Genomic DNA, 13,234 nt, shown 5'->3' on the forward strand with positions numbered 1-13,234 from the left:
TGAGCTGGGGAGCTAGCCTCCCCAAGCTGCAGCATCACTCACTGACAGCAGGTAAGAGCAGGTCAGCTCCCGCCCACCCGGTATGCTCTGCAGTCTCCTTAGGCAGGGGCTGTATTCACAGAACTGTGACTCTCTGCTGCCGTGAGGTGGGCCGGGCAGCTCGGTATCCTTTGCTGCTTCATCCCTCCCCCCAGGCTGCCATCGGGCATACGGGCACCAGTTTAATAATACTGCGTAGGGCCCCATAAATCCTAAGGAGAGCCCTACATCTGTTGGGATGACCTCACAGACTCTGTGCATGTGAGGTCACACTGATGAGAGAAGCAGCTGGCTACATATTATTAAGGAGTGACTAGCTAGAACACTCATATAATACAGCTGGAGTAATGTATGTGCAAGAACAGAGTTTCTTAAATTGTGTTCAGTGGACCTCTGGGGGGTCCCTGAGAGTATCCCAGGAGGTCCATGGGCCTTGCTGATCAACTCCTCCCCCTCCCAGCACCTCCTGTATGCTGAAAGTCCAGTGGCGCAGCCTCTGCCCACAGCCACCGCAGTTCCTGGTCAATGGGAGCTGTGGAATCGGCACTTGGGGTGGGGGCAGTGCATGGAGACCCCCTGCCCCACCAAGGGCCACAGAGACATGCCAGCTGCTTCCAGGAGCGCCGCTGCACCACCGGACTTTTAGCATGCAGGAGGCGCTGGGAGGGGGAAGAGTTGAGGGAGGGAAGGAGGAGGAGGAGTTGATGAGCAAGGCTCATGGACCCCCTGGGGGACCCTCAGGGGTCCAGGGACCACAATTTGAGAGAAACTCTGCTCTTGCACATTCATATAATACAGCTGTATTATATGAGTGTTCTAGCCAGCCACTCCTGAATTATATTACAGAGCAAACGTCCAGTCTCAGACTTTTCCCCAGAAATGTGCATCCTGTACTATCCAATACCCTCCTGGACAATACAAGCTCATAATAAGTCTGTCATTTTAGTACTAGAAAAATTTATGCATGAACTTTATCATCTAAAATGGAGGTTCCAGACAGTTTAGTCCAAATACACATTGGTTTAGATGAAACACCGGTTTAGATAAAACAAGTTTATTAACTACGGAAAGATAGATTTTTAAGTGATTACCAGTAATGAGGCATAAAAGTCACCATTGATTATAAAGCAATAAAAGGTAAAATGCCAACTAATACCTAACTTAACAAGCTACATGAATTCTCAGCAAAAGTCTCTCTCACTATATGTTCAAGCAAACTTATTGGCTGAAACTTCCAGCCAGGATCTCTCCCTCAGTACCAGGCTGTTTCCTTTGTTCCTCAGGTGTTGTGGTTGCTAGGAGCAAAGATAAAGGGAGAGATGATTTGTGAGCCCAATTCTCAGTTCTTAAATTTTCCTCTTTGAAAATCATCTCCAGCTGAAGTTCAGAAGACAGGAAGTCTGTTTGCTCGGGAAGCTCCAGCTGTTCTATTGCCAAGATGTAAATTTCTTGCTCACACCCTTTTTCCTGCCAAAGAATGGCAGCATAATCAGGTGATAGTCCATTTGATTATACTGACACCTGGCTGAGGTGTTGGCTAGTCTTTTGTCTCTGGGGAACAGGTCTGAAGCAGTTTCCTCAGACTTGGAACATGTTATAAAATTCTACTGTATAACGTTACATACAATGTTGCCACACACTTTACCAGGACAATAATGATCAGCAAATTATGAATTTTCAAATGATACCTCACAAAGCATACTTTGTATGAAATTTATCATAGTGTTGTAAAATGGGTAAATGTGGGGTACAGACTGTCATAGCAGGCCAGAGTGATCACAAAGAGATTGGGTTTGATTCTAGGGGATTAATCTTCACATTCCCTTTGTCCCCATAGCTAAACTGACAAGGCCATATCTAGTATAGTTTATCAGACATGTCACTCTAGATACACTAGCAATTTACTTCTTTTGCTTAAATTCCATTTTCTCTTCTCAATACATCTTCCTTTGTTTTCTTCTCCTTTTTCAAGGTTACTGGTGTCTTGAGTAATTTCATGCAGACATCTCCATGGAAAAGAGGACATGTAACCTCTATGGGGAAGTGCTAATGGGTGAAGAGTGTCTAGAACCTATGCCCCCTTCCCAGTCTCAATCAAGGGGCCTGGGACTCGGAATCAGCTGCTAGGGAGTTGTGATGCCATTGGGCTGTGGCAAACACAATGGCAGAAATGGAAAAATAAAGGAGACAAGAGTTGGTGGGGGTGTTTGTCTCAACCTCAAACAACCTCAACATTTGTGCTTGTCCACTATGCTTCCGTCCTTAATTACACAATCACACACTATTATTTCGACACAACCTTACCTAATTCCATGTACAGCTAGAGGGTGCACAGGCCATGGGTGAAACTTCTCCTTGGGGAGGCTAGCTCCTTGTCCTGCCTCTTCTGTCCACACCCCAGCCCCGCCCTGCCCCTCCATGTCCCTCCTCCTCCCCCCCTGCATGGCCCCCCCCAAGCCTGCTGTGTCCCTCCTCTCCTCCACCCCAATAAGGGCTGGGGGGGCAAGGAGGGACATAGCGAGCAGCAGGCAGGGAGGTCTTGCAGGGAAGGGGGGAGAGGAGGGATACAGCAAGGGGTGAGGCCTTAGGGAAGGGGAAGAGATGGGGCTTCTCTGGCTTATTATACCCACCATTCCAGAGAATCCTGGGTCAGTCTGAGCTAAACTGTAAGTCCACGGGGGGCAGTAGAGTTACACTGGCATCACTTTAGAGTGTAACTGAGCAAATTTACCAGGCTGGGGGAGGGGGGGGCTGTAAGAACAGGGCATGGGTGCGCTTACTGAACATTAAAGAATTTTAAAATAAATTTCTAAATATTTTTTTTAAAAATCTAATTAAATCAATTTCAGCAGAGACAAGCAATTGTTAATTGTGTATCCCCTACCTTTTCCCTTCTGTTTTCAGCATTATTTAAAGATAAATGTTATCCACCCACCCCCCTTATTGGAATAGTTTAGTATTCATCCAATCAAGAATGAACTATTCCTCTCCCTCTGCCCTTGCATTCCCAGCACCACTGCTTAATTGTTTATCAGAAGGGGAATTTCCCCGACTCCCAAGAGACCCACTCCCCTCTCCCTTACAAAGAGGAATGATAAGGCACCTGCAAAACACATTTAACATACTCCACTCCAGCAGGACTCTCTCCTGGGTAAGATTTTCAGGCAAACATATCAGTCTGTTACATGCAGGTGAAGAGGCAAAGCTTTGTCCAGCAGCCCTTTCTGAGGCATATCATTGTATGGACATCAATTTCAAAACAAATACATTTTCTGTTCATGCTGCCTTACCATATACTGCCTGCAAAGCTACCTCAGCTGTATGAGGATTATGTATCAATATGTATCCTCTAATCAGAGTACCTTAGTACATTAGATGCCTTGAAATCAGTATCCCCAATGAAGTCAACTCCATAAAAGCATGAATTAATAATGTTGTTCACAGCCCTGAGAATGAGGCATCACATTGTACTGCTATTGATGCAGTCACAACTTAATGCAATAAAAGAGCTGGCTTTTGCCTGTGTTTCTGAGAGCTAAGGTTTTCCCTCATTCGCGAGGACTCAGCCCCTACTTACCCTCTCTCACAGCTGGCAGGTGTGGGTGAAGGAATCAGAGAATATTAGGGTTGGAAGAGACCTCAGGAGGTCATCTAGTCCAACCTCCTGCTCAAAGCAGGACCAACACCAACTAAATCATCCCAGCCAGGGCTTCGTCAAGCCGGGCCTTAAAAACCTCCAAGGATGGAGATTCCACCACCTCCCTAGATAACCCATTCCAGTGCTTCACCACCCTCCTTGTAAAATAGTTTTTCCTAATATCCAACCTAGACCTCCCCTCCCCCACTGCAACTTGAGACCATTGCTCCTTGTTCAGTCATCTGCCACCAGTGTCAACAGCCTCGCTCCATCTTCTTTGGAACCCCTCTTCAGGTTGCCGAAGGCTGCTATCAAATCCCCCCCCCCCCTTCTGCAGACTAAACCCCCATTCCCTCAGCCTCTCCTCATAAGTCATGTGCCGCAGCTCTCTAATCATTTTCTTTGTCCTCCACTGGACTCTCTCCAATTTGTCTGCATCCCTTCTGTAGTGGGGGGACCAAACTGGATGCAATATTCCAGGTGTGGCCTCACCAGTGTTGCATAAAGGGAATAATCACTTCCCTTGATCTGCTGGCAATGCTCCTACTAATACAGTCCAATACGCTGTTGGTCTTCTTGGCAACGAGGGTACACTGCTGACTCAGATCCAGCTTCTCGGCCACTGTAAGCCCCAGGTCCTTTTCTGGGAGACTGCTGCTTAGCCAGTCCGCCCCCAGCTTATAGCCATGCATGGGATTCTTCCTTCCTAAGTGCAGGACGCTGCACTTCTCCTTGTTGAGCCTCATCACATTTCTTTTAGCTCACTCCTCCGATTTGTCTAGGTCACTCTGTACCCTATCTACCTCTCCACCCAGCTTAGTGTCATCTGCTAACTTCCTGAGGGTGCAATTAATCCCATCATCCAGGTCATTAAAGATGTTGAACAAAACCGGCCCCAGGGGCACTCTCCTTGATACCGGCTGACAACTAGACATCAAGCTGTTGATCGCTATCTGCTGAGCCCAACAATGTTAGACTCCATTCATCCAATCCATACTTTAACTTGCAAGAATACTGTGGGAGACCATATCAAAAGCTTTGCTAAAGTCAAGGTATCTCACATCCATCATAGAAGGCAAATCAGGTTGGTCAGGCATGACCTGTCCTTGGTGAATCCATGGTGACTGTCCCTGATCACCTTCCTCTCCTCCAAGTGCTTCAAAATGGATTCCTTGAGTACGTACGTGCTCCATGATTTTGCTGGGGACTGAAGTGAGGCTGACCGGTCTGTAGTTCACTGGGTTCTCTTTCTTCCCTTTTTTAAATATGGAAAAAGGCAAATATAGTGCCCAATCATCCAGTACCTCCCCCGCTCGCCATGAACTTTCAGTGATAATGGCCAATGGCTCTGCAATCACATCAGCCAACTCCCTCAATACACTAATGATCTAATGCATCCAAGGGTGCTTAGTAAAATAAATCAATATAAGCAAGGCTAAGTAACTTATCTTGTTCTGTCTGTTATTACTTGAAACCACTTAAACCCTATGTTTTATACTTAATAAAAATCACCTTTTTTAATTCAGGGATTTGGAGTAATCAAATTTTTGAATTACTCTGCTCCAGCACCAGTAGTGACTGCTCCAGCTCCGCTCCGACTCCGCTCTGACTCTTTATTTAAAAAAAGTGCATACTGTAATTTTGAAAAAAAAATTATTCACTTTTAAAACAATTTAAATGATACAAGCTAGAATTATTCATAATTCATTCTGTAAAAAATTACTGTAGCAATCAAGTTGTCTTTCATAGCCTGCTGCAAATCATTTATAATTAACTTTAAAGCCAAAAACAGTTGCTCTACACTAGCTTGAGTTGTTGGCATGCTCGAAGCAATTCTACAGGTAGCCTGAATGCTGTGTGGGTAGCTGTGAGTGGCCTCAAAAAAACAGACAACTTTTAGCCTACCAATAGACTCCATCGCCTCACAATCTTCCCGAAAATTTCTCTTGAATAATGCTTCATTACAATTATGAATCGCAGAAACTCAGTGTCTTTCTTGTTTATCCAATTCCTTTTCGAAGTAGTCATCTTCTGAAGAATTGGCGTTTGAATTATCTTCATTTCCCCGTGATGGTTGAAGATGTCTCAAGGATGGACGCTTGAACAAGTTCAGAGTGGAGACAGAAGTTTGAGAACAGCCTATTTCTGAAGGATATGAACTTTCCGAAACCGCAAATTGGATTGTTGATGCCTTTTGTTGTGTTTCGTTTTCTTCAACCTCTTTTGCTGAGTTCAAATGTAGCAATAGATTTTGTTTTTTTTGAGTCGAGCAATATCAAGGAGCCCTTCCTTTGCCTTTGATATTTCCCTTGAGGTAAGAAGAATCCGATACCGTGGGACAAACTTCAGCAAGGAAATGAATATTGTTAAAAAGCTTCTCTTCACGTTTCTGCATGGAGGATAGTATTCCTTCTGCAATTTGTCCACCATTTTCTTGCAAGAATTTTGACACTTTGCCATTCCTTCATTAAAACTCCCGGGGTTACATTGACAGCTTGAAGATTTACAGCTATTTGGTTTGGCTTTGCCAAGAGGTCTCGCAGGTTCTTTACTTCGTCCCATTCAGCTTTTGTTAACTTGAGTTCTCTTGTTCCAGCAGCAGCCGCCACTTGTTCACAGTAAGATTGATTGAAAAACAAGAAACCAATCGTAAATGTTGAACCCCAGCGAGTCACAGTATCCTGCTTGATCTACATGGGGTAACTCAATCACTGAATACTTGGGATTCGTAGTTTGACAACCACTTGAAGAAATTTCTGGCAAAAATTCGACATGTTCTTTGTTCAGTCCGTCCCAGATTGCCAACTGAAGAGTGTTAATACCACACCTCATCAGTTGGACTTTTGAGTCGTCCTCATGAAGCCATGTTGGAAGTATGAGGCTAGGGTCATTAACCCATTGCGCAGCAGCATCCATGGTGAATTGGATTTCATCCATTCCTTTAGTTCCTTCATCAAGCAAAATAGCTTCAGTTCTGTCCACATTCCTGTTCTCAGAGGCAGAAATTGTCCTCGCTGAAATTTGATGGCACACGTCATGTTTGCTGCATTATCAACGCAGATGCTCAGCACTTACATTTCACTGATCCCCAATTTTTCTAAAATAGCTTTTACTTGACTTTTCACGTACGAAGAATTGTGACACCCTTCAGTCCAAGATTTTTGCCACAGCTTTATCTTTTCCTTCTTCGTAATACTGAGCATTGATTGCAAGGAAATTTCTGTTTCCACAGGTTGCTGCATCCATTTTCAGGTAGCACAATTTTTGCTCCAACGCTTTGAGCTCTTTGTGACCAGATTCAGCTGTGCTGACAACTAAATGACGAACAGTGTCGTGCCCCGTCGAAACACCAAGCTGCCGACCTATTTTACCTGCAATTTTTTGGAATCCTTTGTTCTTTAGCCTGAAGGTAGTGAGCGGTGTTGAACTCAAGCAAACCATTTCCATCAGCCCTTCACAGAAAGTATTGGCCTCAAAGGTTACAGTCACGATGGATGACTTCAAATATGAGCAAAAAGAACAGGAGTACTTGTGGCACCTTAGAGACTAACAAATTTATTAGTGCATAAGCTTTCGTGGACTACAGCATATTGCATCTGAAGAAGTGGGCTGTAGTCCACGAAAGCTTATGCGCTAATAAATTTGTTAGTCTCTAAGGTGCCACAAGTACTCCTGTTCTTTTTGCTCATACAGACTAACACAGCTGCTACTCTGAAACCTTTCAAATATGAGTCAAGTTTTGTTTGCTCAATTTTTGGTTTTTCAGATGAAGCTCTGCAAAAAAAAAATCTTTTCTCCAAGAGTTTTCAAAGGGCCAGATGAACGTCGTTTAGCTGTGTCAGCTTTCTGTTTTGCCTCATCTTCTTGGTCCTTTTTTGTAACCAGAGCCACATAGTTTTCAGGATGGTTACATTTTACATGCCACCAAAGGTTGAAATTTTTCACAGCCCTTGCTTCACTTGTCTTGAAGCTACATGGTTTGAGCTCGCCATTCACTTCCTTTTCCACCTTGCTGATTTCTTCTTTGCTTTTCCCAAAAAGCCCAAATTTGGGCTTTTCAAATTCAAAAGTAAAGACGTTGTTGAGATCCTTTTCCATAAATCAGCTATCACAGGGGACAGATTTGATTTTTTTGTTGAAGTCATGGCCAAATCTTCTTGTGCTGCTACCGCATCCAAATGTTTGTTATGATATTTGAAAAGCAATGAACAAAAAGCATTACATTTTTTTATAATGTACTTGCTTGTGATATCTTAACCACTTACGGTACTTCAAATTTATTTTGGATTTTCTGGACAAAAATGATCACATTTTCTTTTTACACAAAATTATTAAAGTATATTTTAATATTTTAACATGTTCCTTGCAGTTTCAATGAAGTATTTTTAATATATATAATTAATATATTTATAAATTGCAAGTTAGTTTATGAAATTTTGCAGTAAAAATATTTGAAATATTTTCCAAGTTTTTAATTAATATCTCAAAAACGCTTTAATATTGATAGATCAATGAAATTTGGTATGTGCCATAGCGTTAGTATGTGCTATCGCTGTTCTACAACATTAATTGTTGGGAAGTAACGAGGCTACACGTTACAAGGTTGAAAATAAACTTTAACAGGAAAGCAGATTCAAATTGCAAGCACAGTCCTTTTAGAAAAAGGGAGCAAATTTTCAGAAATATATGTTTTTGCTTCATCACCCTGAATAGATTATACAAGAGAGCAAACAACAGGTTCTATCTTGTATAATGTTTCCAGCCTGATGAAGGAAAAATATATTTCTGAAAATTTGCTCTTTACTAAAAAGACTGTGCTTACAATTTGAATCCACTTACCCGTTAAAGTTTATTTTCAACGTTCTATCATACATCATTAAAAACAATTTAAACCACGATTTAAACCATGAACTGGGTGGACCGGACCAATTTAATATTTTTTAAATCTTCGACTATAACAGATGACTCTGGAATATGATTTAATGCTAAAAACATGCATTAAAATGGTACTCTTATTTTGTATAATTAACCGTGTCCGAGAAACCTGTTTAAAAACGTTAATCTGCTTAGATGCTTAAAATGATACAAACAATTTTACCTATTACTTATTTTTCAACTTTGGAACCATAAGTTTCAAATGTAATAATAAATAACCAAAAATTAACAGCTTATTATGGAACATAATATTACCGCTCGTAGCCAGAGGCAGTCGATGACAAGCCTTTCTTGAAATATGAAATAAAAATGACCGCCAGTTCGGGACACCTGTGGTTTAAATAATTTTGGATAACGTAATATGGTAGCACATACAAACGCTAAGACACGGACATAATTTCATTACTTTATATTAAAGCGTTTGCGATATTAATCAGAAATTAACTTTTTATCACCTCCTTGAAGGGACTGTAGCTCCCTTAGGAAGAATTTTAGAATAAGTGTTCACAGAAATTTTTTTTTTCTTAAAATGACCTAAGGATTCACCCCCAAAGTTGTGTTGGACATTTTCCAATCACTCTGGATAGATCACAAAAATCACTCTTAATTTATGCAAAAATGTTTACTGTATATTTATATGCCTGCTGCATGTGACTTTTTCACTAAATTTAAAATTACAAACAATGCTACCAAAAGTCTGCTGAACAGATGACATATAAAATAAATCTACCAGAGTGATACAGGAGCATGTACAAATGAAGAAATGTACCAGTAACGGGAGCCTGCGTGAGAAATGAGCTTAAGTGGTTAATATCTCTTGCAATATCTTAATATATCAATAAACAAGAACTTTTTTTTTGCAATATACCTGTTTGTGGTATCTTAAATGTTGCGTCTTGCATCACACTTTTCTGTGATCGCAGCACTCAGCGTGTCTCGTTGATCAACCCTTACAAAAGTAGTATCAAGACATACTAATCTACGTAAGTACGTACTCGCCTAACCTTGGCACAAGGGTGGGAGTAGTCTGCAGCGTTCCTGGATGTCTGATAATTATATAATTCTTTAATACAAATTTCAAAGTTTTTTGGAGAAATGTTTTATCTGTACATTAAAACTTGATTTCGGCCGCAGTGAGAATAACTGACATATTACGTAAAGTGGTAAAGTAGATGTTAATATCAATTTTTATACAATCTGAAACTTTTTGGCACCTTTAGGACTTTTTTGATAAATATTCATTTTGGATTGAAAATGGAAAAAAACTGGAGCAGTCAAAGTCTTGTTTTTAATTAGTTAACCCAGATTAAGTGATTAATACCTCGGGGAACAAACAGCTGTGCCTCTCTGTCCGCTTTCTATAACACTAATAATTTGAGTTTACCCTGTATAAGCTTTATACAGAGTGAAATGGATTTATTTGGGGTTTGGATCCCATTGGGAGCTGGGTGTCTGGAGACAGAAGTACTTGCTAAACTGGTTTCAGTTAAGTCTGCAGTTTTGGGGGCGTGGTTCAGACCCTGGATCTGTGTGGCAACAGACTGGCAGCCCAGAGAAAAGCAGCAAAAAGGACCAATTTTTATGGTAAACAAGATCAGTGGAACAGGTCAGCCACCGACTCACCGCTTGCCTCCTCACCGCCCCGAAGTATAAAGCTCCCCTGCCACCTCACGTGCCTCCCCGCCCACTTCCCCAGCCCCCATGCTCCCCCCCCGATCATCCCTCCCCCCCATCTTGCCTCCTCACCTACCCCCCCCCCAGTCTACTCACCCCCCCCCCCCCACCGTCAGCTCACCTGCCTGCATGCCACTGGCCTCTTACCTTCTGCCGCTGCCCCCACCCCCTACCGCTGGCTCACTCTCACTCCCCAGCCTGCCACTGGCCTCTTCACCACCCTGGCCAGCCTCTGGCCAGCCAGCCGTTGGCTTACCCCAACAATTGTCTACTCGCCCCCTGCAGGGGGCACAGTGAGCTCACCTACTCACCTCCCACAGGCCACACAGTGAGCCCACACGGGCCACATATTATGCAAGCCTGATTTAGCTGATAACTCTCCAGCCCATAATCTCATGTGGGGGTTCAATTGATGCTCTAATTACCTTAAATTTGATTTATTTAGATGTGATCTACAGAAAAGTGTAAAAAGCATTTCAACTCTAGAATGAAAAGCTCCTATATGAAACTCCAACAAGAGTTTAGTTGAAAAAGAAAAGTGTTATTTTTAATAAGACCATCACTAAACAGATCAGGAGACTGATTTTTATTTGATTTTTGTAGTACATCCTCTAACAGAGAAAATTTAGATTATGTTGGCTAAAGCAGACAGTCTTCAATGCAATGATTACAATGAGAATCACTGACTGTACATGAAAAAACCAACCAACAGCAGCTTAATCATCATCACCTTTAAGTTTCTTGATCTTGATCTTATGGCGTTCAATTTCTTTCTGCAGCCGCTGTATTTCTTTCTTGTGATGATCAATTTCTTCTTCGTGATGTTCCCTCAAAGAGGCCAGCTGTTCCCTCTCCTTGTCCCTGCACAGTGCACATCACCAGTTCAGACAAACCAAATTTGGGAGTTGGAGATGGACAGCCTACTTAATGGAAGTCAAAGTCAAACACCCCCTCCCCCCACAAATGTTTCCTAGGCACAGAATGGTTTCAAAGCTTAAATAGCTAATTGGACCACTTTCATTTCAGGATAACTGCAGATAATGTTTCCATCTAGATAGGAACACAAGTCTCTATAGATTGATAGACACCACTGGACATGAAGGCTAGGCTGCTCAGCTACACCGACAATCCCCACCAAGCAGGTATGTTATCCTGGGCGGGTGCCAATCAGGACTGCTCTGCTGTTAACATTTACCAGACCTGACTCTATCGAGCAGCAGTGGCTCAAAAAGAAGAGGCTAGAGTTTACCAGGTCTTACTCCAATTTTATGAAGAGAAATCGGGTTGTAATGGGTGAGAGGGTAGGGTCTGCAACACATGCAGGTCACTACATAAGGTGCTTGGATACAAGGCAGATTTAACAGAGGGCAATCTCAGTTATTGATTTTTGTTAACATACAGGAGGATTTGCTGTCTCAGCTGGGATATTCCCATGTCTTTCTCCTGCCCCTCATCTCATGGCTGCAGCTGGACTCTTCTCTTATTCTTTAAGAAATCGCCAATACCAGAGCAAATGCAGCATTTACCCAGAAAGGATTCTCACGGCTAATCAGCTGTGGAGTTGACAGGACTATTACTACACAGGGATGAATGTAACTGGCTTGAAAAGCCTAGCACCGGACGGCACAGAAGCCAGACCCCCGAGGCAGAGCAGCAAGCATGTGACCTCGTTCCACAGACAGCTGCTCTGCTAGTGTCCCCAGCCAGGCGAGTCAGGGTGTCCCAAGGTTACCGACAGTAGCAGGGGCAGGACCTAGGGGATGGGGCAGCCATGCTTACCCCTGGACCAGAACCCAGGAGTCCGGGCGTCCCACGGGGCGGAAAAGACTCACCTGAAGTATCGCTCCTCATGGGCCGCCTGCCTCTTCCCAAAGGCCCCTCCGGCCTCACGGATCGAGCCGCCACCGCCGCCGCCCTTCCCAGCCCCGCTCCCCAGCTCGCCCAGCTGCAGAGAGACAGAGAGAGACATCAGGGAAAGCCCCGGCGCTTTGTCCCCGCCCAGCACCCCCTCAGCGGCAGGGACACCGTCACCTCAGGGGAGCCCCCGGGCCCAGCGCTCCCCACGCGGCTGAGCCGCGGTACCTGGTCGGAGCCCGAGCCCGAGCTCCATCCCCGCTGCTGCATCACCAAGGCCCCGCGCAGGCCTCCGCGCAGCCCTGCCGCCGCCATTACCCGCCTGCCCTTGGAGCGGACTAACGCGGGGGCGCTGCGGCCCAGCCTTACAACGCCGCGCGCAAGGGGAGGGGCCGGCCGGGCCAACCAGCGCCGCGCGCAGGGAGAGTCGCTCAACAGCCCGCGACGGAAGGGGCAGGGCGGGGCCTGCTCCGCACCAATCAGTGTCCTGGAGAGTGGGGCGGGGCCGACAAGCCCGGACCCTGGAAGAGCGCGGGTTGCGCGCGCAGGCTGGGCGCTTGCGGGGGGGCTGTGCGGTCTAGAACCCGCGGCCTGCAGCTGGCACCACTGGGTGTCCTGGGCCATGGCTAGGTGCAAACGTCTGAAGCACGTGACTCGACGTGTCCCAGCCACGGGCCGTACAGCACCCTTGGGCTTGGAGCTGTGTGACAGGCCTCGTGCAGGGCACCATGGGAAGCCGCTGTCCAGTGCAGGGCGCTCACGGTCTTTTGGGACGTTTTGGCAATGGGGGGGGCAGAGATGTCCTGCAGGAGTGACTGGGAGCAGCCGCTCAAGTTCTCCTCATACAACTTTCTGCATCGCATAGCATTAGCCATGGCTCATCATTTGCATGTCTTTTTTAAAAAAAAAAAATCCCTCAAGCTTGCGCATTTCTCACTGTTCACCATCTCATGGAACCCAAATAGCTGTGCACTAGTGTCATGAGTGGTGCAAATAGAGGCTGAATGATGCTCCAGTATTTACAGAGCTCTACGAAAAATTGCAGCTGTGGTGGGGACATGATTATTTTGTGGAGAGATTGCTGCTGTGGGATAT

At 44.6% G+C, this 13,234-nt stretch overlaps 1 protein-coding gene across 1 annotated transcript; it reads right to left on the minus strand.

The window, feature by feature from the left end:
- Positions 1-10,856: 10,856 nt before the first annotated feature.
- On the minus strand, positions 10,857-12,551 carry ATP5IF1 (ATP synthase inhibitory factor subunit 1). The gene is made up of 3 exons (XM_054011629.1): positions 12,368-12,551; positions 12,118-12,230; positions 10,857-11,146 (listed from the first exon to the last, which is right to left on the minus strand). The coding sequence occupies exons 1-3, from the start codon at positions 12,452-12,454 to the stop codon at positions 11,002-11,004; spliced, it is 345 nt and encodes a 114-aa protein (XP_053867604.1). The 5' UTR covers positions 12,455-12,551; the 3' UTR covers positions 10,857-11,001.
- Positions 12,552-13,234: the final 683 nt, after the last annotated feature.

Source organism: Malaclemys terrapin, chromosome 22 (genome assembly GCF_027887155.1).
Source record: "Malaclemys terrapin pileata isolate rMalTer1 chromosome 22, rMalTer1.hap1, whole genome shotgun sequence".
NCBI classification, from domain to species: Eukaryota; Metazoa; Chordata; order Testudines; family Emydidae; genus Malaclemys; species Malaclemys terrapin.

Bases quoted from the DNA above. Each gene is read 5' to 3' on its own strand.
- ATP5IF1 (XM_054011629.1), bottom strand. From the start codon at position 12,454: ATGGCGGCGGCAGGGCTGCGCGGAGGCCTGCGCGGGGCCTTGGTGATG. The intron at 12,231-12,367 runs GTACCGCGGCTC...GTCTCTCTGCAG, and splicing joins CGGGCTCGGGCTCCGACCAG to CTGGGCGAGCTGGGGAGCGG. The intron at 11,147-12,117 runs GTGAGTCTTTTC...TGCACTGTGCAG, and splicing joins CATGAGGAGCGATACTTCAG to GGACAAGGAGAGGGAACAGC.